A 24,830-nucleotide genomic window follows, 5' to 3' on the forward strand; every position below is an offset into this window, starting at 1 on the left:
ACTGGATATATGTGACGTTTGTCTTAGTGATTTTTTTTTTTTTAATCTGATTTGAAAGCCAAAGGAAACAGAAGCAAACAACCAACTTGGGTTATGGCAAACTACAAAGCTTCTGCACACAAAGGAAACCATGAACAAAATGAAAAGGAAATGTACCAAATGGGAGAAGATAGTTGCAAAGCTAAATTGAGTAGGACTTAAAATATGGGTCTCGGTTCTTTTACTTTCTGATCATTATGCACCATTTTCCCTACTGGGAATATCCACCTGACTCTCACCCTGCCCTTGTGATTCTTCTGGTAACTCTTACCTTGGCGGTAGAGTCGGTAAGACTCCACAGACTACCAGGGAGCTGCTAATTTTTCACACAAGTGTGTTCTGGTTTTCCAGGGCAGGTCCCACAGCTTATACTCTCATACTCTCACTCATTTTCCAGTGTTTAACATATGCATTTGTTGACCAAATGAATAAATACATGAAGGTTGTCTGGAAAGTGCACCCTTAGCAGTTTAAAGCCATTCTGAAATGTGGCCCAGGCTATCTCCGAGTAGTGTTAATAATGCAAGAGTAAAATGCTGGCCTCTGATGTGGGTCATAATTGAGGTTCTGACATGGAGCACATTGTCACAGAGAGGATAAGACTTGTCCTCCGCAAAGAACAAAGCTAATGTGTTGGAAAGGCATGTACTTAAGATTCATTAGCACGTACCTGTGGCTCTTGCTTCCTCGGAGCTCATGTTTCATCTCAAACAGCCTTCCAGAAACTCAGATTACTGCATTTTCTCATTTTCCTTTTAATACCACGGTCTTTTGGGGCCTTGTGAAAAAGCCTGATGAGCTCACCTCATTGTGATGACCCCGTCTCTCTTGCTGCCACTACAGGAAGGGTTGGCTGTGTCTGCTCTTGCTACATCCCTTGACTCCTCCCACAGCTGTCACCCCCTGGAGGGATGCAGAACTTTAATCTTCCTACCTACAAGGTAAAAGGGAAAATTAGAGATGTTATCTGAATAATTAATTCAAGCCTCAAATGGAAAAAAAAAAAAAAAGATTTTTTTTCCCTAAAATAATCCAGATCATTGAGACTTCTGAGTTCTATTTGTCTGGGTAGGCAGCTTATCTTTTAACTCCTAGAAATGACAGTCCGTGCTCTTGGATATATTACCATATCATGGAGACCCAGGACTTGTAGGCATCGGCTTACAAGTAAAAAATGCCTTAGCCGTATGATAATCTAGTTTGCTCTCTGGTGATTGCTACAGAGAATCAAATTCAATTGTATTTTCATTGAATGTAATGAAAACCTAGAGCATTGAGCAAAGGTTCCCTGTGGCTGGGAATTGTTGGGAGAAGCACTGGGGGTTCGAATTCCATGGTGTCCACTGTATCTTGCGTGTCATAGACAAGCTCTGGTGATGGTCCCAGGCATCCAAACGAGAGACAGATTAGGAGAAAGCCATTCTTTTCCCTTAGTCTGGAAAACTGAAAACCGTGTCTGCTGGTAGCTTTTGTCTGTGATTCATAGGTTCCAAGAAGCCTCAACTGATTACCACTTCTCCCTAGTTCTGACAAATCCAAAAGATTTATTGGTATAACAGGTGTTGGAATGGGACCATCTATGAAAAGTATTCAAGGATCTCTCCATGTGTCATGTTTGAAAAAGTAATGGCTAAGTGTTGTCTTTTCTCTTAAAGTTCTCTTAAAACCAAGCAAGGCTTTGGACTGGGGTGGTCCCTACACGGGAGAAGTCAAGTAGGGAACCCAGATGTCTGAATGACCACAGCCTGACTGTGAGCTCCTTCAGCCATAATCTTCATGGTGGCTTCCCCAATGCCAATAGAATTAAATAACACGTCCTGGGTTTTTTTGTTTTGCTTTCAAAATAGAATTCTTCCTTATGTCATTTCAGTAAGTGATTGATAATACAGTAGTATGTCACTTAGTAGGTCACTTGATTTGCTGTTTTGACCATGGGGATATCTTGAGGCTGTGGGAACTTCCAAGAGATTTTCACAGATTTAGACACTCAGTTCATTTAGTTGTGGTTCACTTAAAAAGCAATGCTTTGTCCTGCTCTTGTATTAATTATTTTTTTCTCCTATAAAAGAGAAAAAGTTTGATGGGGATGCTGGTGGGTTGATTTTTCTCCCTGCCATTCCAATCTCCCAATCATTTTATCATAAATCAGTGGGGATAGGCCTAATTCTTTTTTAATAGCACCAGTTCTTAATCGTTTCCTTCTTTTCCCAACAGATATCTCCCAATTTAAGTCCACCCTATGGCCCTCATATAATAGCCTGGGTGCTGTGATGGCACAAACCTGCTGTGGCTGAGAGAATGAGTGACAGCTAGCATGGACTTGAGTACCTGGACTGGAAATACCACAGGCGTGGGCCCAGTGATGGGAGGAAGGGAGGGCCCTTGGGAAGGAACGTATTACCTGTGACCCCATCTGGGATATGAACTGGCCATGTCACTTCTCAAGAAAGATAGAGAAACTCGAATAACACAGGAGGCAGAGACCAGATGCTGTTTATTTTCCTCTTTGTCCCTGCCATAAGTTGTCTTCCAAAAAATGGTCTCAGGTATTAACACGGAACTTATCTCCGTTCGATAACCAGAGCACTGTGTAGCTAGTTCAGTTCACCTGTGTGCTGATAATGGGCCATCTGGCTCGTGTCCCTCAAGACTGGCCTTTCTCTTAGAACTGTGGTCCTGGGTGGTGCCTTTCTCTGTCCTGCTGGGTGATCTGAAAGAACTGTGCAGACCACCCCCCAACTTCCTGAGGGGAGAGCTGGGCCTGTCTAGCTACCTGACCTACCACTGCTTCCTCTAGTGCCTTGGCAGAAACTTCTGCCATGTTGTTCCTGGAGGAAGGTGTTCAACATCACAGTATTCATGAGAGCACTGTGTGGGCAAGCCCACCACTACGTCTTTCCCTGTCTTCAAAAAAGCTCAGAGTCCCCAAAAGAAACAACTCTCTCCTTGAAACATGGCCTTGGTCTTGATCTTGGTCTTGATTAAGCTCCAACCTCACCACTCCCCATGTTTTGGACACACTGGTCTTCCAGTCCCCTGGATATGTGTGAGCGGTGTTTGTAACACTCATCATGCCTTTGCCTATTGTCCTTCTGCCTAAATATACTTTCTCCATTTCTCCCTAAGTCTTATTTCCTTCCCTATCTGACAAAATGAGTAATTATCTTCCTGTCTTGTGAATAACTCTACCCTTGTTTGATTTCACCCTACATTGAAATGATTACTTTATGTATCTTCTCATCACTAGATAGTATTCAGCTCATAGCGTATACCTCACCTCTGGAGTAGTGTCAGTCATGTTCTCCTTGCTCATGTGTGTTTAACTGATATGTTAACTAGCTCTGCTATGCCACTGATGACATTACTTTGCTATATAACAGTGAAGTATAGCCTTTGTACTGTATTCCAGGGCAAAATAAGATTATAAATACAGTATGTTCCAGAAGGTCAGTCTAGTTCAGTTTGTATCGATGGAAGTGTTGTCTAAGCTTTGATAGTGGATGCCAAAGTCCTGAAATTTACTTCTCTTTGATTAGTTCTGAGGAAGAAAGTATCCTGGGGCAGTGTCCCCAACGATAAAATTAGACGCAAGTACCACTCGCCTTAGAATGCATGGCGTGGTACATGGCACTGCCCTCCTCCTGGGTGAATGCCATGGCCACGAGATCTCAGTAGAAACAGACTACATGTGATGCTGTTGGTGACCTCTATTACTGTGTCTTTCGATTGTTCCTTCTTTTACATACCCCCCTCCAGGATGCAGGCCATTTCTTGTTCCTTTACCTTTCATCCTCCCACAACAAGACTTAGTGCCTGGCTCCCAGGTGGCACTAAGGGATCATCTGATGAAGGCTCTCCCTACAGGCACACTTGGCTTTCAGGATTGCTGTAGTTTGGACTTCCCCAGACACAGTGGGCTCCTTGCACCTTGCCCTCCTGTCACTGCTACAAGGTGATGTTTCTAAGGCAAACAGGTTATATCCTTTTCCAGATCAGAAATCTCCTGTGGCCCTCCCATCCTTTAAGGCAGGGAGATCCTGTGTGGAGGTCCTGTGTCTTGGTGTGTCAAGGGAAACCCTCTCTAGCACTTCTCGCTGTCCCTCCTAACACTCTGGCAGGCAGCTGGGAGGACCTCTTCCAGATACACAGCCCCACCATGCTTGTCACAACATGCTTGTCGTACCATGCTGGTCACGCCATGCTTGTTCGTAAAGCTCCGTCTTTATACCGAGACTTCCTTCTGCAGAGATTGGCTTTCCCTCTGCCCCTGACCAGTTAGTTGGGTGACCTCCCTACTACTCCTTCCAAATAGAGTGTCACTGTTCTCCCGTCTGGGAGGGCATTTCCAGCATCCCTTTTCCTCCCATGAGGACCTTGCCTGCCACTCCTGTCATGGGCCTTGGCGTTGTGTCAGAGTTGCCTGCTTAAATGTTTGCCTCCTGTGCAAACTCTCTGAGGATAGGAGCACTGTTTAATTCATCTCTCTATGCGTACTTGATGCTTGGCACAATGTCTAGTACATACTAATGACTCAATAATCATTTGTTCATTGAATGGGCTAAAGGAAGGAACAAAACAAAAACAAACAAAAAAGAACAGTTTACTTAAAAATCTCACCAACTCTGCTGAGCCCAACCTCCCAGGGGGTGGGAGAATTTAAGAGGGCATCTATAAAGGAACCCTGAACTTCCACAACGAATCATAAGGTATTTGAACGCTAACTTGTGTGTATGCAAACGTAGCACCTCATTTGCAGTCCTGCTGAATTGTCCTTCTTAGAAGCGTATTCATTGCCTGGCCACGTTGCCTCTTAGCAAATCTGAACAGGACTGGGAATAGAGGAGGAAAACACACCGTGACTTACATTCTCTGCAAAACTGATGCTCCCTCCTGAGTGAGGCAGCACAGTCCAAGCCATCGGGCTGGGGTTCCAGTCGTGGCTCTGCTGCTCACTTCAGGCCGCTGCCCTTCTGGAGCAGCAGGAGAGGCTGGACATGACCTCCCACCACTGACTCTGGGAGTCCCAGTGACTCGGTTTTATAGGGCGGGGTTGAGGACTTGACCGGCATGAGGCAGGTGGTCATGTGCTGGCTGGGAAAGAGACGCAGTCACCCCGCTTGGCACAGCAGCCATGGGGAGCTCCAGGAGTGGGGCTGCGGTGGTCAGGGGCATTGCTCATGGCTGCCCCATTCTGCAGCCGCTGTCAAGTGACAGCGGCATTGACAGGGGCATTGCTCCCCTGTCGTCCCACAGGGGGCTCCTCAGTGGTCAACAGGTCCCTGGGGCTTAGGTGCCGTGACTAGCCGGGGATCACTGTGGTTCTGGGAAGTAAGAGCATATCCTTTACTTCGGCTTGCCTCAACACAGAAAGAAGGGACCTTCTCAGCTTGCATCAAGGTGGGATGATCCTGAGGAAGAAAAGGGCATGTCTGAGACTGAAAAGGGAAAGACATCTGTGCATTCCTATTCATTCTCTATCCTGCTCTCTGTCAGTGTGTCCATCTGTCTGCCTCTCTCTCTCTCTCTCTCTCTCTCACACACACACACACACAGAGGAATACCACTTTCAGTGAACTTTCTTTTTAAGTAATCAGAAGGAGCTGTTGCTGGGGGTCAGGAATTTCCCTTAAATAACATAGGAAGGCCCCTGCTGCCTCCAGTCTTCCTCTCTCCCCTCACCCACATCCCTCTCCCGTCCCGCTCCTTAGTCTGGTCATAGTGACTACCCAGGCTTCCACAGCTTCATTCTTGAACATGTCTAAGCATAACCCTCCCAAGAGCCTCAGAGTTGCACCAGAAATTCCGTATTTGACCAAAGTGATAAGAGTTGCATATCCCAAAAAGCATGGCCAGGCCTCCTGCTCACCTCTCTTGGGCACAAGGAGCAAGAATGGCATCGGAGAAGCAAGGAGCCAAGACTTCTCTCTGCCGCCATCACAGGGGCCCCAGAGAGAAGTGGGGATGGGGTTGTTCCTCTCAAACCTATTGTTGGATTTTTCTCGTTAGTGGTGAGGCTTTCTGTGTCCCTAAAATAATTCATTTGACTGTCATTTTAACAGGTCCCTTGTCTGTTAAATCATGACTTCCTATGTGGATAGTCCCTGACTTGGTTTGATTTGCTTATTAAAATTTCCTCTGTCTAATCTTCCCTTCCTGTCGGCAATGTGTGGGATTCTATTTCTTCTTCAAAGAAAAGGAACCCACACAATTCAGTTTATATAATTTTGTGATATTCTTCTGCACAATGGCCAGCCACAAAACAGCTTTTTCAACACATGGCTTCAAGGCTAAAAACACAGTTTTGAGACAGTTTCAGAGACAGGTGTGAGGAGCTGAAGAGTTGGCTAGAGATGGTAACACTGCAGCCGCCTCCCACTTTTCTCCGCAGAAGGGCTTGGCCATCTGGCGGGGCTTGGCCACCTCTGTCCCATGACCTCACTCCGCCACTGCTGTTCCACTGCAAACCTACAGGCAGGATCTCAGGAGGTGAGACACAGAGTGGGATCTCCTCTCATCCCCTCCTCTCGCTTCTGATCAGTGTCATTCAGGAACTGGTAATGGAGGATTCTGGACAACAAGCCTTGTGCTTTGGGCAAGACAGGCATTGGGAAGGGTTCTTTCCCAGTTATTTCCCAGAAGGGTCATGAGCACCAGAGCTCATGACATGGCTCTGGGACCAGAGGCAGGTGCGCCCCAATCCAACAAAACATCTACTGAGTACCCACTGCGTTCTCACCATGGAAACGCAGGCCCACGGGGGCTGGGCAAGGCCTGTGCTATCTTGGCACCTGCTTCTTTTTTTTTTTTTTTTTTTTTAAAGATTTTATTTATTTATCCGACAGACAGAGATCACAAGTAGGCAGAGAAGCAGGCAGAGAGAGAGGGAAGCAGGCTCCCCGCTGAGCAGAGAGCCCGATGCGGGGCTCGATCCCAGGACCCTGAGATCGTGACCTGAGCCGAAGGCAGCGGCTTAACCCACTGAGCCACCCAGGCGCCCCGGCACCTGCTTCTTAGTAGGGCAGCACTGCTAAGAAGAAATAAGAAAGTTGCAGATAGAAGAGGTGTCCAAATTCCCGTTTATCTGCTTCAAAGTCAGAGAGAGAGAGAGATGTGAGGTTGAGAACAGGCACTCACTTGGGAGTAGGAGGTTGGGGGCAGTAGGGGTAGAAAAAGCCGGGGGGGGGGGAACGAAAAAGCCAGGGGGGCTTTTGAATGTGGTCAGAAAAACATAGCCATGCACAGCCCCAGATAGACTATATTTATATTCTGACCTCAACTTTGGTCAAAAACCTGTGCAAGAATCTGCCACCATTGGTAATTTTTACAAAATGTGTTTTAAAGAACATTCACCAAAAAAAAAAAAAAAAAAAAAAAAGAACATTCACCGCATCATGGTGTGTTCTCTGGAGAAAGTCTAAATGAAGCATTTTATTAAGAATGTGGAGGGAGAAAAAATTCAAATATTCTGATCATGAGAACTATGCGTTCCTTTTTTTTTTTTTTTTTTAATTGTATTTATTTATCTGAGGGAGAAACAGAGTTCCCGCTGAGCAAGGGAGCCCGATGCCAGGCTCAGGCTTGGAGATCATGACCTGAGGGAAAGGCAGACACTTACCTGTCTGAGCCGCCCACGCACCCTAGAACTATGCTTTACTTATGTCTTCTTGGCTGTCAAGAGGATCAGATACTCCATCTGAATCAATTTCTTCAAGTCTGTCTGCCCATGTTACAATTTGGGAGAGTGCTTAAGAGCGATGAAAGTGCCCCCTCGGGGGGGGACAAGATGGCGGGGTACTAGGAAGAGGCGTCTTTTCAGCTGGTACCCCAAAGTGAGCTGATTACCTACCAAAGAACTCTGATCACCCATGAAATCAGCCTGAGATCAGAATTATACACGTCTGGATCTCTACAGGGGCAGAAGACGCCAGTGAGCAGGTAAAGCGGAATGGGAACAGCGGACTGATATCGGAAGATAAACAAAAGGGGGAGGGAGCCACCAGAGGCGACCGGTGCAAAAGTAATACCCCGATACGAGCGAGAGTGCCCTGCGTCTGGGGACCAGCATTAACTCGGAGACTGGTTGAAAGCACTCCAAAAGAGCAAAGGATCGCGGGGGCAAACTGTGGGAATCGGGGCGGCTAGGGACAGGGGCTTGAGTCCCCGGTCCCAGACGGCCTCCCCGGCGCGGAGGCAGAGAGAGTGCGGCGGAGAAACCGGCTCCTGGTCCCTAAGCCGCCAGCGTGCCCCAGAGCGCGGGGTTCCGGCTCCTGTGAGGGGATGGGAGCCGGTCTGCAGAACGCGCGCTAGCCCTACCACAAAGCTTGAGATGCGCGTGCACGTCGCTCCAGCTCTCCTGGGTTTCTAAGGCCCTGGGGCGCTTCTTGACCCGGGCCATTGTTTCAAAGTCTAAGCCTCGCGCCCGCGAAACTCTTCCCCGGACAGAGGCGCGCAAAAGCCCAGCCTGCGGCTTACGGACCAGCGCCCCGTTCTCAGTGCCCCAGACGCGCGCCCGACCCACAGCCGCCTCTGAAAAGAGGTGCGCGCAAGCCGGGCACTCCCAGCTGGGGCTGGCGGCAAAATCTCAGTGTGCGATCGCTGCTTGGAACGTCTCTGGCGGTCGGGAGCTCCCAGACAGCCGCCACTGCCTTGGCTTTGGGGACGAGCAAAAGATCCTGCGCCCCCAGGGTCTTTAACTTGGAACCTGCACTGCCAGCATCCAAGGGGGAATTTATTCAGCTTCTGCACCCAGACTGAGGCTTCTGAGACGGAGATCAGGAAGTGTTCCAGGGTGCACCTTGACTGCACCAGAGTTGATACATCCAGCTACATCTGTTCAGTCTTCTCCCACCAGAATGACTAGGAGGAGGAATGCCCAACAGAAGAAAAATACAGAGGATGGACCTTCCGCAACAGAGCTAACGGCTATCAACATAGACAATATGTCGGAAAGAGAATTCAGGCTAACAATTATCCAGGCAATAGCTAGGTTGGAGAAAGCCATGGATGACCAAACAGAATTGATTAGAGCCGAACTGAAAGCGACCAGACAGGATGTTCACAATGTTAGGGCGGAGCTTAAAGCTACCAGGGAGGAGGTCCACAATGCTCTCAATGAGTTCCAATCCAATCTAAACTCTCTCAAAGCTAGGGTAACTGAGACAGAAGACAGAATTAGTGATCTGGAAGACAAACAGATAGAGAGAAAGGATCAGGAGGAAGCCTGGAACAAACAGCTTAGATCCCACGAAAGCAGAATTAGGGAAATAAGTGATGCCATGAAGCGTTCCAACGTCAGAATTATTGGAATTCCTGAAGGGGAGGAGAAAGAAAGAAGTCTAGAAGATGTCGTGGAACAAGTCCTTCATGAAAACTTTCCGAATCTCGCGAATGAAACCAGCGTTCATGTACTAGAGGCTGAACGGTCTCCACCCAAGATTATACACTCCAAAAAAACATCACGACACCTGATAGTCAAATTGAGAAATTATAATTGTAGGTATAATCTCTTGAAAGCTGCCAGGGCAAAGAGGCTCCTTACTTACAGAGGGAAGCCCATCAGAATAACGTCAGACCTGTCCACAGAGACCTGGCAAGCCAGAAGAGGCTGGCAAGATATATTCAGGGCACTAAATGAGAAGAACATGCAGCCAAGAATACTTTATCCAGCAAGACTGACATTCAAAATGGATGGAGAGATAAAGAGTTTCCAAGACCGGCAAGACTTAAAAGACTATGCAACCACCAAGCCGATACTGCAGGAAATATTAAGGGGGGTTCTATAAAAGAGGAAAAATCCCAAGAATAGCATTGAACAGAAATATAGAGACAGTCTACAGAAAGAAAGACTTCAAAGGTAACTCGATGTCAATAAAAACGTATCTATCAATAATCACTCTCAATGTGAATGGCCTCAATGCACCCATAAAACGGCACAGGGTTGCAGATTGGATAAAACGACAGGACCCATCCATATGCTGTCTACAAGAGACCCATTTTGAACCTAAAGATACACGCAGACTGAAAGTGAAGGGGTGGAGAAGCATCTTTCATGCCAATGGGACTCAAAAGAAGGCTGGGGTAGCGATTCTCATATCAGATAAATTAGACTTCAAACTAAAGACCGTAGTCAGAGATACAGAAGGACACTACATAATCCTTAAAGGGACTATCCACCAAGATGATCTAACAATTGTAAATATCTATGCTCCCAATATGGGAGCAGCCAATTACTTAAGAAAACTGTTAATCAAGATAAAGAGTCATATTGATATGAATACACTAATCGTAGGTGATCTTAACACGCCTCTTTCAGAATTAGACAGATCATCGAAGCAGAAAATCAATAAAGAAACAAGAGCATTGAACGACACATTGGACCAGATGGACCTCATAGATATATACAGAACATTCCACCCTAAAACAGCAGAATACTCATTCTTCTCAAGTGCACACGGAACCTTCTCCAGAATAGACCACATACTGGGTCACAAATCAGGACTCAGCCGATACCAAAAGACTGAGATTATTCCCTGCATATTCTCAGATCACAATGCTTTGAAACTGGAGCTCAATCACAAGGAAAAGTTCCGAAGGAACTCAAACACCTGGAAGCTAAAGACCACCTTGCTTAAGAATGCTTGGATCAACCAGGAGATCAAAGAAGAACTGAAACAATTCATGGAAACCAATGAGAATGAAGACACTTCGGTCCAAAACCTATGGGATACAGCAAAGGCGGTCCTAAGGGGAAAATATATAGCCATCCAAGCCTTGCTCAAAAAAATTGAAAAATCCAGAACACACCAGCTGTCTCTACACCTTAAAGAACTGGAGGATCAACAACAAATCAAACCAACTCCACACATAAGAAGGGAAATCATCAAGATTAGAGCTGAGATCAATGAGGGAGAAACCAGAGATACAGTAGAACGTATCAATGAAACTAGAAGCTGGTTTTTTGAAAGAATCAATAAGATCGATAAGCCACTGGCTACACTAATCCAAAAGAAAAGAGAGAAATCCCAAATTCATAAAATTATGAATGAAAGGGGAGAGATCACAACTAACACCAAGGAAGTAGAAACAATCATCAGAAGTTACTACGAACAGTTATATGCCAATAAGCTTAGCAACCTTGATGAAATGGATGCATTCCTGGAAAAATATAAACTACCAAAATTGAACCAGGAAGAAATCGACAACCTGAATAGACCGATATCTAATAACGAGATTGAAGCAGTGATCAAAAATCTCCCAAAAAACAAGAGCCCAGGACCTGACGGATTCCCTGGGGAATTCTACCAAACCTTCCAAGAAGAAATAACACCTATTCTCCTGAAGCTGTTTCAAAAAATTGAAGCAGAAGGAAAACTTCCAGACTCTTTCTATGAAGCCAGCATTACCCTGATCCCCAAACCAGGCAAGGACCATACCAAAAAGGAGAATTTCAGACCAATATCACTGATGAATATGGATGCTAAGATTCTCAACAAGATCCTAGCCAACAGGATCCAACAACACATTAAAAAGATTATCCACCATGATCAGGTGGGATTCATCCCTGGGCTACAAGGATGGTTCAACATTCGTAAATCAATCAATGTGATACAACAAATTAATAGGAGAAGAGAGAAGAACCACATGGTCCTCTCAATTGATGCAGAAAAAGCATTTGACAAAATCCAACATCCGTTCCTGATTAAAACGCTTCAAAGTATAGGGATAGAGGGAACATTCCTGAACCTCATCAAATCTATCTATGAAAGACCCACAGCAAATATCATCCTCAATGGGAAAAAGCTTGCAGCCTTCCCGTTGAGATCAGGAACAAGACAAGGATGCCCACTTTCACCACTCTTGTTCAACATAGTATTAGAAGTCCTAGCAACAGCAATCAGACAACAGAGAGAAATAAAAGGTATCCAAATTGGTAATGAAGAAGTCAAACTCTCTCTCTTCGCAGATGACATGATTCTTTATATGGAAAACCCAAAAGACTCCACCCCCAAACTACTAGAACTCATACAGCAATTCAGCAGCGTGGCAGGATACAAAGTCAATGTGCAGAAATCAGTGGCTTTCTTATACACTAACAAGGAAAATACAGAAAGGGAAATTAGAGAATCGATTCCATTTACTATAGCACCAAGAACCATAAGATACCTGGGAATAAACCTAACTAAAGAGGTAAAGGATCTATACTTGAGGAACTATAGAACACTCATGAAAGAAATTGAAGAAGACACAAAAAGATGGAAGACCATTCCATGCTCTTGGATCGGAAGAATAAACATCGTTAAAATGTCTATACTGCCTAGAGCAATCTATACTTTTAATGCCATTCCGATCAAAATTCCACCGGCATTCTTCAAAGAGCTGGAGCAAATAATCCAAAAATTTGTATGGAATCAGAAGAGACCCCGAATCGCTAAGGAAACGTTGAAAAACAAAAATAAAGCTGGCGGCATCACCTTACCTGATTTCAAGCTTTATTACAAAGCTGTGATCACCAAGACAGCATGGTACTGGCATAAAAACAGACACATAGACCAGTGGAACAGAGTAGAGAGCCCTGATATGGACCCTCAACTCTATGGTCAATTAATCTTCGACAAAACAGGAAAAAATATACAGTGGAAAAAAGAGAGTCTCTTCAATAAATGGTGCTGGGAAAACTGGACAGCTATATGTAGAAGAATGAAACTCGACCATTCTCTTACACCGTACACAAAGATCAACTCAAAATGGATAAAAGACCTCAACGTGAGACAGGAATCTATCAGAATCTTAGAGGAGAACATAGGCAGTAATCTCTTCGATATCAGCCACAGCAACTTCTTTCAAGATACGTCTCCAAAGGCAAAGGAAACAAAAGCGAAAATAGACTTCTGGGACTTCATCAAAATCAAAAGCTTCTGCACAGCAAAGGAAACAGTCAAAAAAACAAAGAGGCAACCCACGGAATGGGAGAAGATATTTGCAAATGACAGTACAGACAAAAGGTTGATATCCAGGATCTATAATGAACTCCTCAAACTCAACCCACACGAAACAGACAAACACATCAAAAAATGGGCAGAAGATATGAACAGACACTTCTCCAACCAAGAAATACAAATGGCTATCAGACACATGAAAAAATGCTCATCATCATTAGCCCTCAGGGAGATTCAAATTAAAACCACATTGAGATATCACCTTACACCAGTTAGAATGGCCAAAATTAACAAAACAGGAAACAACATGTGTTGGAGAGGATGTGGAGAAAGGGGAACCCTCTTACACTGTTGGTGGGAATGCAAGTTGGTGCAGCCTCTTTGGAGAACAGTGTGGAGATTCTTCAAGAAATTAAAAATAGAGCTTCCCTACGACCCTGCAATTGCACTCCTGGGTATTTACCCCAAAGATACAGATGTCGTGAAAAGAAGGGCCATCTGTACCCCAATGTTTATAGCAGCAATGGCCACAGTCGCCAAACTATGGAAAGAACCAAGATGCCCTTCAACGGATGAATGGATAAGGAAGATGTGGTCCATATACACTATGGAGTATTATGCCTCCATCAGAAAGGACGAATATCCAACTTTTGTAGCAACATGGACGGGACTGGAAGAGATTATGCTGAGTGAAATCAGTCAAGCAGAGAGAGTCAATTATCATATGGTTTCACTCATTTGTGGAGCATAACCAATAGCATGGAGGACAAGGGGCGTTAGAGAGGAGTAGGGAATTTGGGTAAATTGGAAGGGGAGGTGAACCATGAGAGACTATGGACTCTGAAAAACAGTCTGAGGGGTTTGAAGTGGCGGGGGGGTGGGAGGTTGGGGTACCAGGTGGTGGGTATTATAGAGGGCACAGCTTGCATGGAGCACTGGGTGTGGTGAAAAAATAATGAATACTGTTTTTCTGAAAATAAATAAATTGGGAAAAAAAAAAAAAAACAGTAATAAAAAAAAAAAAAAAAAAAAAAAAAAAAAGAAAGTGCCCCCTCACAGTCACACAGAACAGGCTCAAATCCCCATTTCCTGCTGCCAGAGGACCTTAGGAATGTTTATTAACCACCCTTCTGAGCTGGGTTTTTTACCAACAGGGGAGTAGTGATGTTTGATCAGTTTTTAATGTGATGATGCCCTAAGTCCCCTGCATAGAGTGAAGGTTCATAATTATTAGCTATTTTCATACTGCTACTTCCTGCTTTCTGTCTAGTCTTTATCTCCCCAGTTCCTTGTACATTTCTTTTGTTGTAAATTTTCTCAGATCCATGGTAGAAAGAGAAGAGTTACATATAATTTTGTTTTAAGTTCCATTACCTCCCTGATGGCATAACCCAAGCTGAGTGTAAGATAAAAAAAGCTTCAGGCATCTACTTGCTCAAAATAAAATCTGTTCCTGAACTCAAAAACTATTATGCTCTTCACCCAGCTACCTAATGCCCATTTCTATAACCTCATCTTGTACACTTTAGTGAGGTTTCCTTCCGGGCTTCTGTTTTTCACTCACTGTTTTGATTTCACAGTGTAGAGGCAATTTTTTTTAAGAATCATTTTCTCTGTTATAGATGTGGCTTTTGTCCACTTTCTTTTCATTTCTGAGATGGTATTCACATCTTTATATATTTCAAAACAGAAAAGCTATTAATGACTTCGTCAGTTAGAAACTGACGCAGCAGAATCTTTGTTTTCCTATGTTCTGAAAAAAAAAAAAATCCACAACATACCCCTTTCCTAGAAGTGACAGTTTTTTCTTTTAGGATTCCATCTCCTTACATGTTTTGGTCTTGCTATGTACTATAATGCATAAGAATAACTTAAAATATTAAACATGTGAGACCTGTTCCAAGATTTTTTTAAAAATCCAGCAACATGTCACTTGACTAAAAATATTCTTAACAATTTGAGTTTCTTAAGTTGGAAAGCAAAATTAGTAAACAAAACATCGTTGTTGAATCCTCAGCAGCAAACAGGAGACAAGCCAGCAAATGGAATCTTACTCCCTATGAAGTAGGTGACAATGTGATCAGATTGTCTTTAGTGACTCACTCATTGGAGTCGTTCCTGAAAACTAGCCCATAAAATAGCCATAATTAAATTACAACCAATAATTGGAAAATTATGGTGTCGCTGAAACTGTTACTAGTATTTTTTGGGTTTCTTATCCATGTCAATTACCCATCCCCAAGGAAAGGGAAAATAAAAGACACTCGAATTGCTTAGTGGAATGGAGAAAAAGCTGGAAACAATCTAGTGATACTTGTTGACGTCCTTCTCATAGATAACAGGAAAGCCACTCTTGTTCTTCGTAGGGAGGAGGGAGAAGGCAGGTCTCTGTGTCACGAGATTGGCTTTAGAGATCAGGAAGAATTGCGAGGTTGTAAACATGAAATCCCTTTCTGGGGAGAGAGTGGTCTTTATCCATGGCTATTTGAATACAGGACAGATCCTCTCTCTTCCACAGTTCAGATGTGAACAGAGAATGATTAAATTGTTTCTTCCAGCTGGATGAGTCTGTAGTGTGAGCTTGGAACATGTGAATGGCCGGGGAAATCGGAGCCACAAAGGAACACATGTTGGGAATCAACTATCCACCGGCCGCGTTGAGAGGCAGCTGTCGTGGGTCTTTAGCAAGAACACCTGTTTAGGGACGTGATGGCATATAGTTTTATGTGAGCCTTTGAACGTAACTTTTTGTCTCTTCTTTCTCTGCACTGTCTACTAACTTAAGTCTTTCAATATTTTATCTATTTGTAATAGCACACTTAAACCCTTCTGCAAAAAGAAGGGACATCATTGAATAAAATAAATCATATCAACTGAAGTTTCAAGGGCCTTTTTTGTGCCAGGAGTCATGCCAGTTCCAGAGGCTATAAAGAGCAGGGAACGCTGGCTTGAAGTCTTCACTGCTTAGGGATGTGAGCAAACTGGTCAGCTAGCAATAATTCAGTAGGAGTCTCTTCAGGGGAAGGGGATTCCTGTAGGATCACAGAGCCAAGGCCCACATTTTGGGGAATTGGAAGAGGGTACATGGGGAGGTTATAGCAGAGTTGGTGCTGGGGCAGAATCTTAAAGCAGAAATACAATTCCTGCAAGTACAGAAGGAAAGGGTGTGGACAAAGACGGGGGTGGGGAGGGAGGGCGAGGCGAAGGAGGGCGGTGTTTAAGGAGCAGCTTTGAGGCTCCCCTTCTTATTCTGGGCAAATGCCATTCCTCCAATCCACTCAATTACTGACAAATGTCTTCCTTGGCTAATGTTTCCTTCTATGCCTTTGTTCCCACCGCCTGGACAGTGAGCACTGGTGTAATTTGAGTTTCAGGGGAGTTGCCTAGTTTCCAGGGAAGTCTAATAAAAATACCACAGCAGAAATGTCTTCAACAAAAGAAAAGCAATCCATAATCTTTTGTGAGGCCCCCGGCTGATACTACATCGATAAAATTCCCTCGGCCTCAACATTAATACAAAAACATCCTATTCAAGCACCTTACAGATAAAGGGAGCATTCCCCTCCAAAAAATTGGTATATAGGGTACATTTATAAATACACTAGACCGTTTAAGCTTGGCATTTCAGTTTTGTAACTGCAGGGCCGTGACTTGGGAAAAAATCTGGGGTTTAGTTGCAGGAGGAATTAAGTGTGAGGTCTCTGGGGATGATGTGAGGGGACCCTCGGCTAGTGAGTGGGCCTGGCCGATTGCCCAGGACATATGTTTCAGTGAGGCTTTCATAGTAAAGCAATACCAGTAGTGTTTTAGTAGATTTTTATTTATTAAGTGCTTATTATGCCAAGAGCTTGGTTTGCGTTCTCTCAGTAAGTTCTGACAACAACCCATTTAAAATAAGGAAACTGAGGACCAGGAGGATCAAGTAAAACATCTAGGGATACACAGGTTGGAATTCGGTAGGTGCTGCACCAGCTTTGGTTTAACCTGTAATCATCAACTTGACTACTTACTTGCAAGTTGTTTTTATTCTCCATAATAATACTATAAGATGTTATTTGTCCACATAAGGTATATATGAGCTGCAGAAATGTCATGCTCTAGCCACAGCCTTTCTTTTTTGGAGGTCTCTGGGCAAAGCCATGGAGCATGGGCAGGCTAGCAATGTCCTCTCTGAACTGCCCAGAAGAGCCTGGGGGCCTGCTGAGTGTGCGGATGGCCCATGTTCCTGGGCTTTGCCTGTCTTCCTGAGAGGAGGACTGGTTTCCAGGTGACACTGGTCTGTCCATTTTCATACTGTTGCAATGACAAGCATTTAAAAACAAAACAAAACAAAAACCCCCAAACCAAAAAAAAAAAAAAAAAAAAAGACCATATGGTGTCAGTAGTGTGATGAGATGCTTTCTGAAGTCTGGGCTTTTCTGCCTATAGTAAGTAATGCCATGGTTACCGCCAGGGGGGCCTGAGGTATTCCTAACGAGAGACTCAAAGAAGGAATGGATAGGCCTGCCACATGGCCATTAAGGCCTGAGACGGAGAATGCCAACAGTGTGCTTCATTAGGTTCATGGACTTTTTACAAGGGCCCTGGTCTTGGAGGATGGGAAAGGTACAGGCCTAAGTGACTGCTGAACAGACTTATGTAATCTCAAGAGCAGAGGGGACGGCTGCTGAGGCCTGGGCCTCGTGACCCGTAAACAGAAATTTGGTTTGATGGATGTGTCAATAAGTAATTCTTCTGGGATCGAAACTGCATGACTCAACCCGTTTTCAGGCCTTAATCTTTTCTTCTGTTGTCTTTTGGGAGGGTTTGTTTTTGGTTTTTTTGTTTTGTTTTGTTTTTTTGTTTTTTTAAGAGCAAGCAAGCAAGAGCAGGGAGTGGGAGAGGGAGAGGGAGAGACAGAACCTGAAGCAGGCTCCATACTGGGTGTGGAGCCTGACTCAGGGCTTGATCTTACCACCCTGAGGTCATGACCTGAGCTGAAATCAAGAGTCTGATGCTTGACTGACCCAGCCACCCAGGCACCCCCTTAATCTTCTCTTCTTGAAAATGGAAGTGTTCCTGAGGCACCTGAGTGCCTCAGTGGGTTAAAGCCTCTGCCTTCAGCTCAGGTCATGATCCCAGGCTCCTGGGTTCCAGCCCCGCATCGGGCTCTCTGCTCAGCAGGGAATGTGCTTCCTCCTCTCACTCTGCCTGCCTCTCTGCCTACTTGTGATCTCTGTCTGTCAAATAAATAAATTAAATCTTAAAAAAAATGAAAGTGTTCGATTTGTAGACCAGCATGTACTTTTATAGCCAGGTTTTATGGCCAAAATGATACATTTAAATCCCTATTTTAATATACTTTGATGAAGTCAGAATCACCCTTCTTTGTTTCGAAAAAGGGTCTCTTGTGTAAGTTTGCTATGTTTCTCCCCCATGTTTTAAGACTTTTTTGTTTCTTTTTTTTTTTTTAAATCTTTTAAAGATTTTATTTATTTATTTGACAGAGAGAAACCACAAGTAGATGGAGAGACAGGCAGAGAGAGAGAGAGGGAAGCAGGCTCCCCGCTGAGCAGAGAGCCCGATATGGGACTCGATCCCAGGACCCCGAGATCATGACCTGAGCCAAAGGCAGCGGCTTAACCCACTGAGCCACCCAGGCGCCCTTAAGACTTTTTTTTAAAAAATTTATTTATTTGAGAGAGAGAACAGAAACAGGGAGAGAGAGCATAAGCAGGGAGGAGAGGGAGAAGCAGGCTCCCACTGAGTGGGGAGCCCGACGTGGGGCTCCATCCCAGGACCCTGGGATCATGTCCTGAGCCGAAGGCAGTCATTTAACTGACCGAGCTACTCAGGCGCCCCTCCCATGTTCTAAAAGCCATCTGTATCCAGAACAATCCAGCTATTATCGCTGTGTATCCACTCAGCTCATATGAAGTGCTCAGTGTTATGAACAGTACAAAGCTTGCCTTTTCCTCATCCGATCCAATGGTTTCTACAGTACCATTGGCTCCAAGGGAGTCCTAGTCCTCTGAGATTGGATTTTGTCGAAAATTATGGTGTTGGGAGATCCCTAGGTATCGGAGGTCCTTAATAGAAATCCCAGACGACTGGGGACATTCTGTAGGGCAGAGAGTTGTAATGTGGAGAGCTGTAATGCAGGGACCACCTCTGATTCTGGGCTGTGTGTAGGGTCTCGAATCCTGGCGGGATCACTAAAATGTTCAGTGATAATAACTGTGATCTCCCCTAAAGAAGGATAAAGCTTGTTCTCAGTGAATTGGTGCTGGATTTCTCAAGAGATGGCTGTTTGTCTGGGGCGGTCACCCCACCTGAGCCATCTGGGCCTTCTGAGACCCCTGGGCTAGAGGGAGTGAGGAGAGACAGACCCCAGCTAAGTGTGGCAATGCCCAGTCCCTTGGTGAGCTTGCATCCTTGTTCCTGCCTCCGCTGTGTGAAGCCCGAGCCAGAGTTCCGACCTTCCTCGGAGGGTTGCTCACTCACAGCTCATCTCTCTGTGAAGACAGGACCAGGTCTCACACCCCCACTCATTATCTCTTTGCCCCCACAGAATCTGTACCAGAACAGGTTCTTAGGCCTGGCTGCCATGGCATCTCCATCCAGAACCTCCCAGAATCGACGCCGGTGCAAGGAGCCGCTCCGTCATAGCTACAACCCTGGCCAGTTCCACAGCATGGCCATCAGGAACGGCCCCCATGGCACCGTCACCATCCCCCGCTCCACCAGTGACACCGACCTGGTCACCTCAGACAGCCGCTCCACGCTCATGGTCAGCAGCTCCTACTACTCCATAGGGCACTCGCAGGACCTGGTGATCCACTGGGACATCAAGGAGGAAGTGGACGCCGGAGACTGGATTGGCATGTATCTCATCGGTGAGTCAGATGCACTTAGCAGGCCCAGCCCACAGTGTGCTGCAGACAGAAGGGTCTGGACACCGTGGTTTGGCTGTTCAGCAAGTGTGTGGTTCACAGTGCCCTTTTACGTATGCTTTCATATGTCACAGATTCACACAGATTGCAGTCACCTGTGTCACATACACACCAGATTCTAACACACTGCAGACCAGGTACTGAGGGGTCTCTTGCTACTTCCGTTCAGTGGAAGAAAATCCTAAGATAGAAGGGCCAGGTATGCTTGGACACAAACGTCATTACCATTGGCAAGTGTAGAAGCTCTTCTACTTATGAATAAGTTAGTATTACAAGCCTCTTGTCAAGTCCGTATGTTCCTAAGACCAAAGCAACACCATACACACGAGCGATGTGCGCCCATCTCCGTGGAGGGAATTTCACCATTTCTAGCATAGTGGGGCACCTCTTCTCACCTGCTCTTTCCATGTTCTTACTGCTTTGTATTCAAAAGATGTCACTGGGGGCACCTGGGTGGCTCAGTGGGTTAAAGCCTCTGCCTTCAGCTCAGGTCATGATCCCAGGGTCCTGGGATCGAGCCCCGCTTCGGGCTCTCTGCTCAGCGGGGAGCCTGCTTCCTCCTCTCTCTCTGCCAGCCTGTCTGCCTACTTGTGATCTCTGTCTGTCAAATAAATGAATAAAATCTTAAAAAAAAAAAAAAGATGTCACTGGATTCAATGTACAGTGAAAGCAGGCACACAGCGGGCTGAGCAACAGAGTGGTAGCTGAGAGAAGAATGCACAAGTCAGCGGGTCTCACAAATTCGAACTCACCTGAAACATGGATTTAATCTGTTGTTCCTGATAGAATCGGATGTGCTGGAAATCGGTGCATTTACGAAGCGAAGTTGTGGTTGCTGGGCAGGGGGGAGGGTGATCTCTAGAGTCAGCCATCAGACTCAGGGGAGGCCAGGCCTTCTGCTGTCAGTTTGTGTGTGGAGCAGTTTACACATTCAGGGGTGCCCAAGTGACTCAGGCGTTAAGCATCAGCCTTCGGCTCAGGGTATGATCCCCGGGTCCTGGGACCCAGCCCCGCATCAGGCTCTCTGCTTGGCGAGGAGTCTGCATCTCCCGCTTCCACTCCCCCTGATTGTGTTCCTTCTCTCGTTGTGTCTCTGTCAAGTAGATAAATAAAATCTTAAAAAAAAACCCCAAACTACACATTCAGACACAAAATGCCCAATTTAATATCATGAAGTATCACAGAAACCAGTGGATTTTATGAGTATTTTACGACCTGTTTATCTGATAAAAATGAAGGGGATCTTATCTAACTGACTAGCTATCAGGGAAATATTTTTCGCTCTCTTAAAAGGTTTTGAAATCTGCTTGGCTGGCCTATTTACAATAGACTCTTTGTTATAAAGATGGAAAAATGTAATTTTTGGAATTTGTACGCAAACAGTGGTTACTAGATCAGTTGGATTCAGGTAAAATTTAATTTGCTTCAGAATAGTTCTTGAGTAAAATTGTTTGGATACCATCAGACTAACAGAGCTTGTAAAATAAGAGCCCCCCAAGCATATTTTTTCGTCCATATTATTTTAAATTTCATTAGTTACCAACATTGTAAAGTGTAGAGATTTCACAGTGAAATCCAGATTTCTATCTTCTTTCACAAAAGCCCTCAATTTGACAGCCCGAGCCCATAATTCTACTTGGCTTTAGTGCACCAAAGTTAAGCATTAGCTGCTTTGGGTAGCCTATCTGTACCCTTCAGTCTTTCCACAGTCTCCCTCCCATCCGTCCCTACCTTCAGTCATTCATTATGGATGTTACTTGTTGAGCACATTAGGCAATTAGATTTTTGACCACAGATCTGGTTCTGAAGCAACTCTTTAAAGCTGTACCTTCGTGCAGTGCCATTCATTCCCAGGCCAGGGAACCGTTGGAGGAGGAGCATGTGATGGGGGGAAGGTATGACACCTAAGGACATTCATCCAAAGTGAAGGAGTGACTGGATCTGGAGCTCAGCCCTAGATCCGGGCTGGGGGTGGAGGTTTCAGGTCATGGGCCCCCCAAGAGTTGATGGAAGTCACTGTGGATTGTGTAGAAAAGAGCACCAGAAAGTCTCTGTCAGAGACAGGGGCAGCAGATGCACCCACAAAGGAGGTAGAGGAGGGATGGAGACTTAGGATCAAACTAGGAGACCACGTCACAGAAGTCAAGAGAAGGTGGCGGAGGAAGGAAGGGGTGGTCAGCGGCTCCGAATGTCGTGAAACTGCAAATGAATCAGATCCGGTGTTAACGTGACATTTTGACTAAGACAAAAGTAAACACAGCTCATCATCTTAGAATCTTAACTTGACAGTTTGTTCTCCTCATAGTAGCTGCATATATATAACTGTGAAGCTATTTAATGCACAACGCCAACACTTTCGGCAACATAGCATTTCAGAAATAATTTTCAAATCCAAAATTATCTGGGAGTCTTAAGAGTTCATAATTTGTAGGTCCTTAGTAACGTTATCTGTCACATTCGCAGTGCCTTGCCAAAGATCAGATCACTGACATAGACCTAACATTTTAGAGGTAATGATTTAATTTAATCTGTCATTTTGCCACAGAAGTGAGGCCAATGCAGTGGCTCCCAAGGCCACAGAGCTGCCTGGCCTGGTGTCAGACCCCATGCTGCCCATAGGAACATCTCAGCACATCCTGGTGCAGTATCCAGTGGGCGCCGTTCCTTATCCAAGGAAAACCGAAATGCCCATGGGAGGCCGGGATTGAGATGCTTTCAGCTCTGACCTTCAAGCTCCCCAGGCAAACACGACGCGGGAGAGAGTGAGACGCCTGGATGTGGAGGGGGATGTGTGGCCTTCCCACTGATCCCAGTGCTGTCCTTAGCCAGGAACGCAGTGGAGTCGGGGGCAGTAACAGGAGCAACCCTGTTGTTATTATTATCATCGGTGAAATCCCATTTAGCTGCCCTCCTTTAGGGAGTGGTTCATGAGCTCGATATAGTGTAATGAAGGATTCTCTCTCCTAGTGACACAGAATGGGGAAAGATCACATGGTTTCAGTGAAGTGTGACCTTGTTTAGAATCCTGTCCTGCGGCTGGCCAGAATGCATGGCCCCAGCCAGGTATCGTCGTCAGAGCTCCAGGTCTCCTATCCAAAATAGAGGAGAAAACAGGACTTTCTTCTAGAATTACTGAACTGAACTGATGAGACATTTAATGCACATTTAATGCCTGTTGATCGAGACTTCATGTCTTGATCTACCTTGTCAGGGAGCTCTAGTCTCTGGATGTGGGATAGCAAATTACCTTAATTCCCAAAGGCTGTATCCTCATTTTGCCCAGTTCCATAGCAGCTGAGGTAACAATGGTAGCAGTTTTCCAAGAACCTTGCAGAGCAAGGACACGATTCTGATACATACGAGTTTCAGTTCACAGGGCACCTTGCAAACCAAGGACTTTTCTCTCTCTCTCCTGTGTATTTAATATGTAGAAAGTTTAATTAGGTATATTCTGATTTTTTGTCTCTTCTGATTTTTGAATGCAGTGTGTCAAAAATTGCTAGTAAAAATGTATAAATTTTAATCTTAATTTATTTACCTCTACCTTCACTTCTGCAGATTCTATGCTTTGTATATGTTGCTGTGAATTACCCGCTACGTAAATGTTTCATATCTTTCTTCTACTTCCATTTCTTAGTTTATTATTACAGATCTGTCTGTGTTCCTTGTGCTACTCTTTGCCTTGAATTCTTTTTTTTAAAACTATTTAAGATTAGTCTCTCAGTTTCCTTCTGCTTCATATTTGCTTAATCTTTTACTTTATTTTCAGACGTCATCTTTTCTTTAAATGTAGCGTGTGTATGCTTTTATATTCTGATCTAGGAGTCTCTGGATTTTAACTGGCCAGAATAGCACTTTTCCGTTATTGTATTTGTTACATGAAAATTTATTTTTATCATTTCTTTGTATTCTTTATCTACTGTGTTTTCTTTTTGTTTCTTTTCTTCTTTCCATTAGACTGATCTATCAATCTAAAAATTACATTTTTCTTATTGTCCTTATCATGAGTGCTTTTCATCAGAGACCAGACGTTCTCAATCAAGGGTGTTTCTGCCCCCATTTGATTATCAGAAGGCACGAGTTCCTCTGAGAAGTGGAAGCCAGGTTGCATTTTCTTTGTTGGGCTTAGATGTCGTGAATCAATTGTCCTTTCTGTCTGATTCTGTGCTTACTTGTCCATGCTGCTCTCAACAGCAATAGTCTTTTCTATTGCAGATTAGGGCATAGAAAGCATAGCTCCTATGCTTTCATTTGGAAGACAAAGCAAGAGAAGTATATTTCATTTTTCCCAGGTGTGCTGTTTCAGTAAACTTCACTAGAACTTTCTAATACAAATATTTAACAGCCTGTAAAGATCTTTTCTCTATTACAGACAGGAACAGGGAGTAGGATTCTACACGCCAGAAGAAATAAATATCATTCAGCAAATATAATCTCCTTTTGAAAAACTTGATACATCCCTATGTGTTCTGTACAAAATGAGTAATGACAAAACTTTAAACAGCACTGGCCTAAGCTAATGTTTCAGGTTATTATTAATGGTTTTGCATGTGCATCATAGAGCTTTGCCATAGAGAGCCCTATTGTTAGCCCAGACTGTAAACAGAAGTATCTCCTTACTGGTGATGTCTGACACTGATCTAAGACCACTCCCTGTATTATTCATTCAGTCTTCACATCAGACTTTTGGGGCAGGTATTGATAATATACCCAGGTTGTAGCGAGGAAGGAAAGACACAGAGGGATTAAATAAGATGCATAAAATCACATACCTACTAAGGTAGCCTAGCCTTCCTTCCTCAAAGGGCTGTAAATTTCCCTGTAACCACACAAACATTGCTCCCAAAAAAGATTTCCACCATGACAAAGAATATGGAAAAAAACCTTTGGGACATAAGGTCTGGGGATGCCAGTCCTCAGGGTG

General features: G+C 44.6%; 1 protein-coding gene across 3 annotated transcripts in view; it reads left to right on the top strand.

Moving 5' to 3' along the window:
- HECW1 (HECT, C2 and WW domain containing E3 ubiquitin protein ligase 1) overlaps positions 1-24,830 on the top strand; it is a 460,654-nt gene that overhangs the window by 185,440 nt on the left and 250,384 nt on the right. For all 3 annotated transcript variants that reach the window (XM_044245670.1, XM_044245672.1, XM_044245671.1), the window contains one exon: positions 19,525-19,849. In XM_044245670.1, the coding sequence (XP_044101605.1) occupies positions 19,525-19,849 (325 nt within the window). The remainder of the gene's footprint in view (positions 1-19,524; positions 19,850-24,830) is intronic.

This window comes from Neovison vison, chromosome 4 (genome assembly GCF_020171115.1).
Source record: "Neovison vison isolate M4711 chromosome 4, ASM_NN_V1, whole genome shotgun sequence".
Classification (NCBI taxonomy): domain Eukaryota; kingdom Metazoa; phylum Chordata; class Mammalia; order Carnivora; family Mustelidae; genus Neogale; species Neogale vison.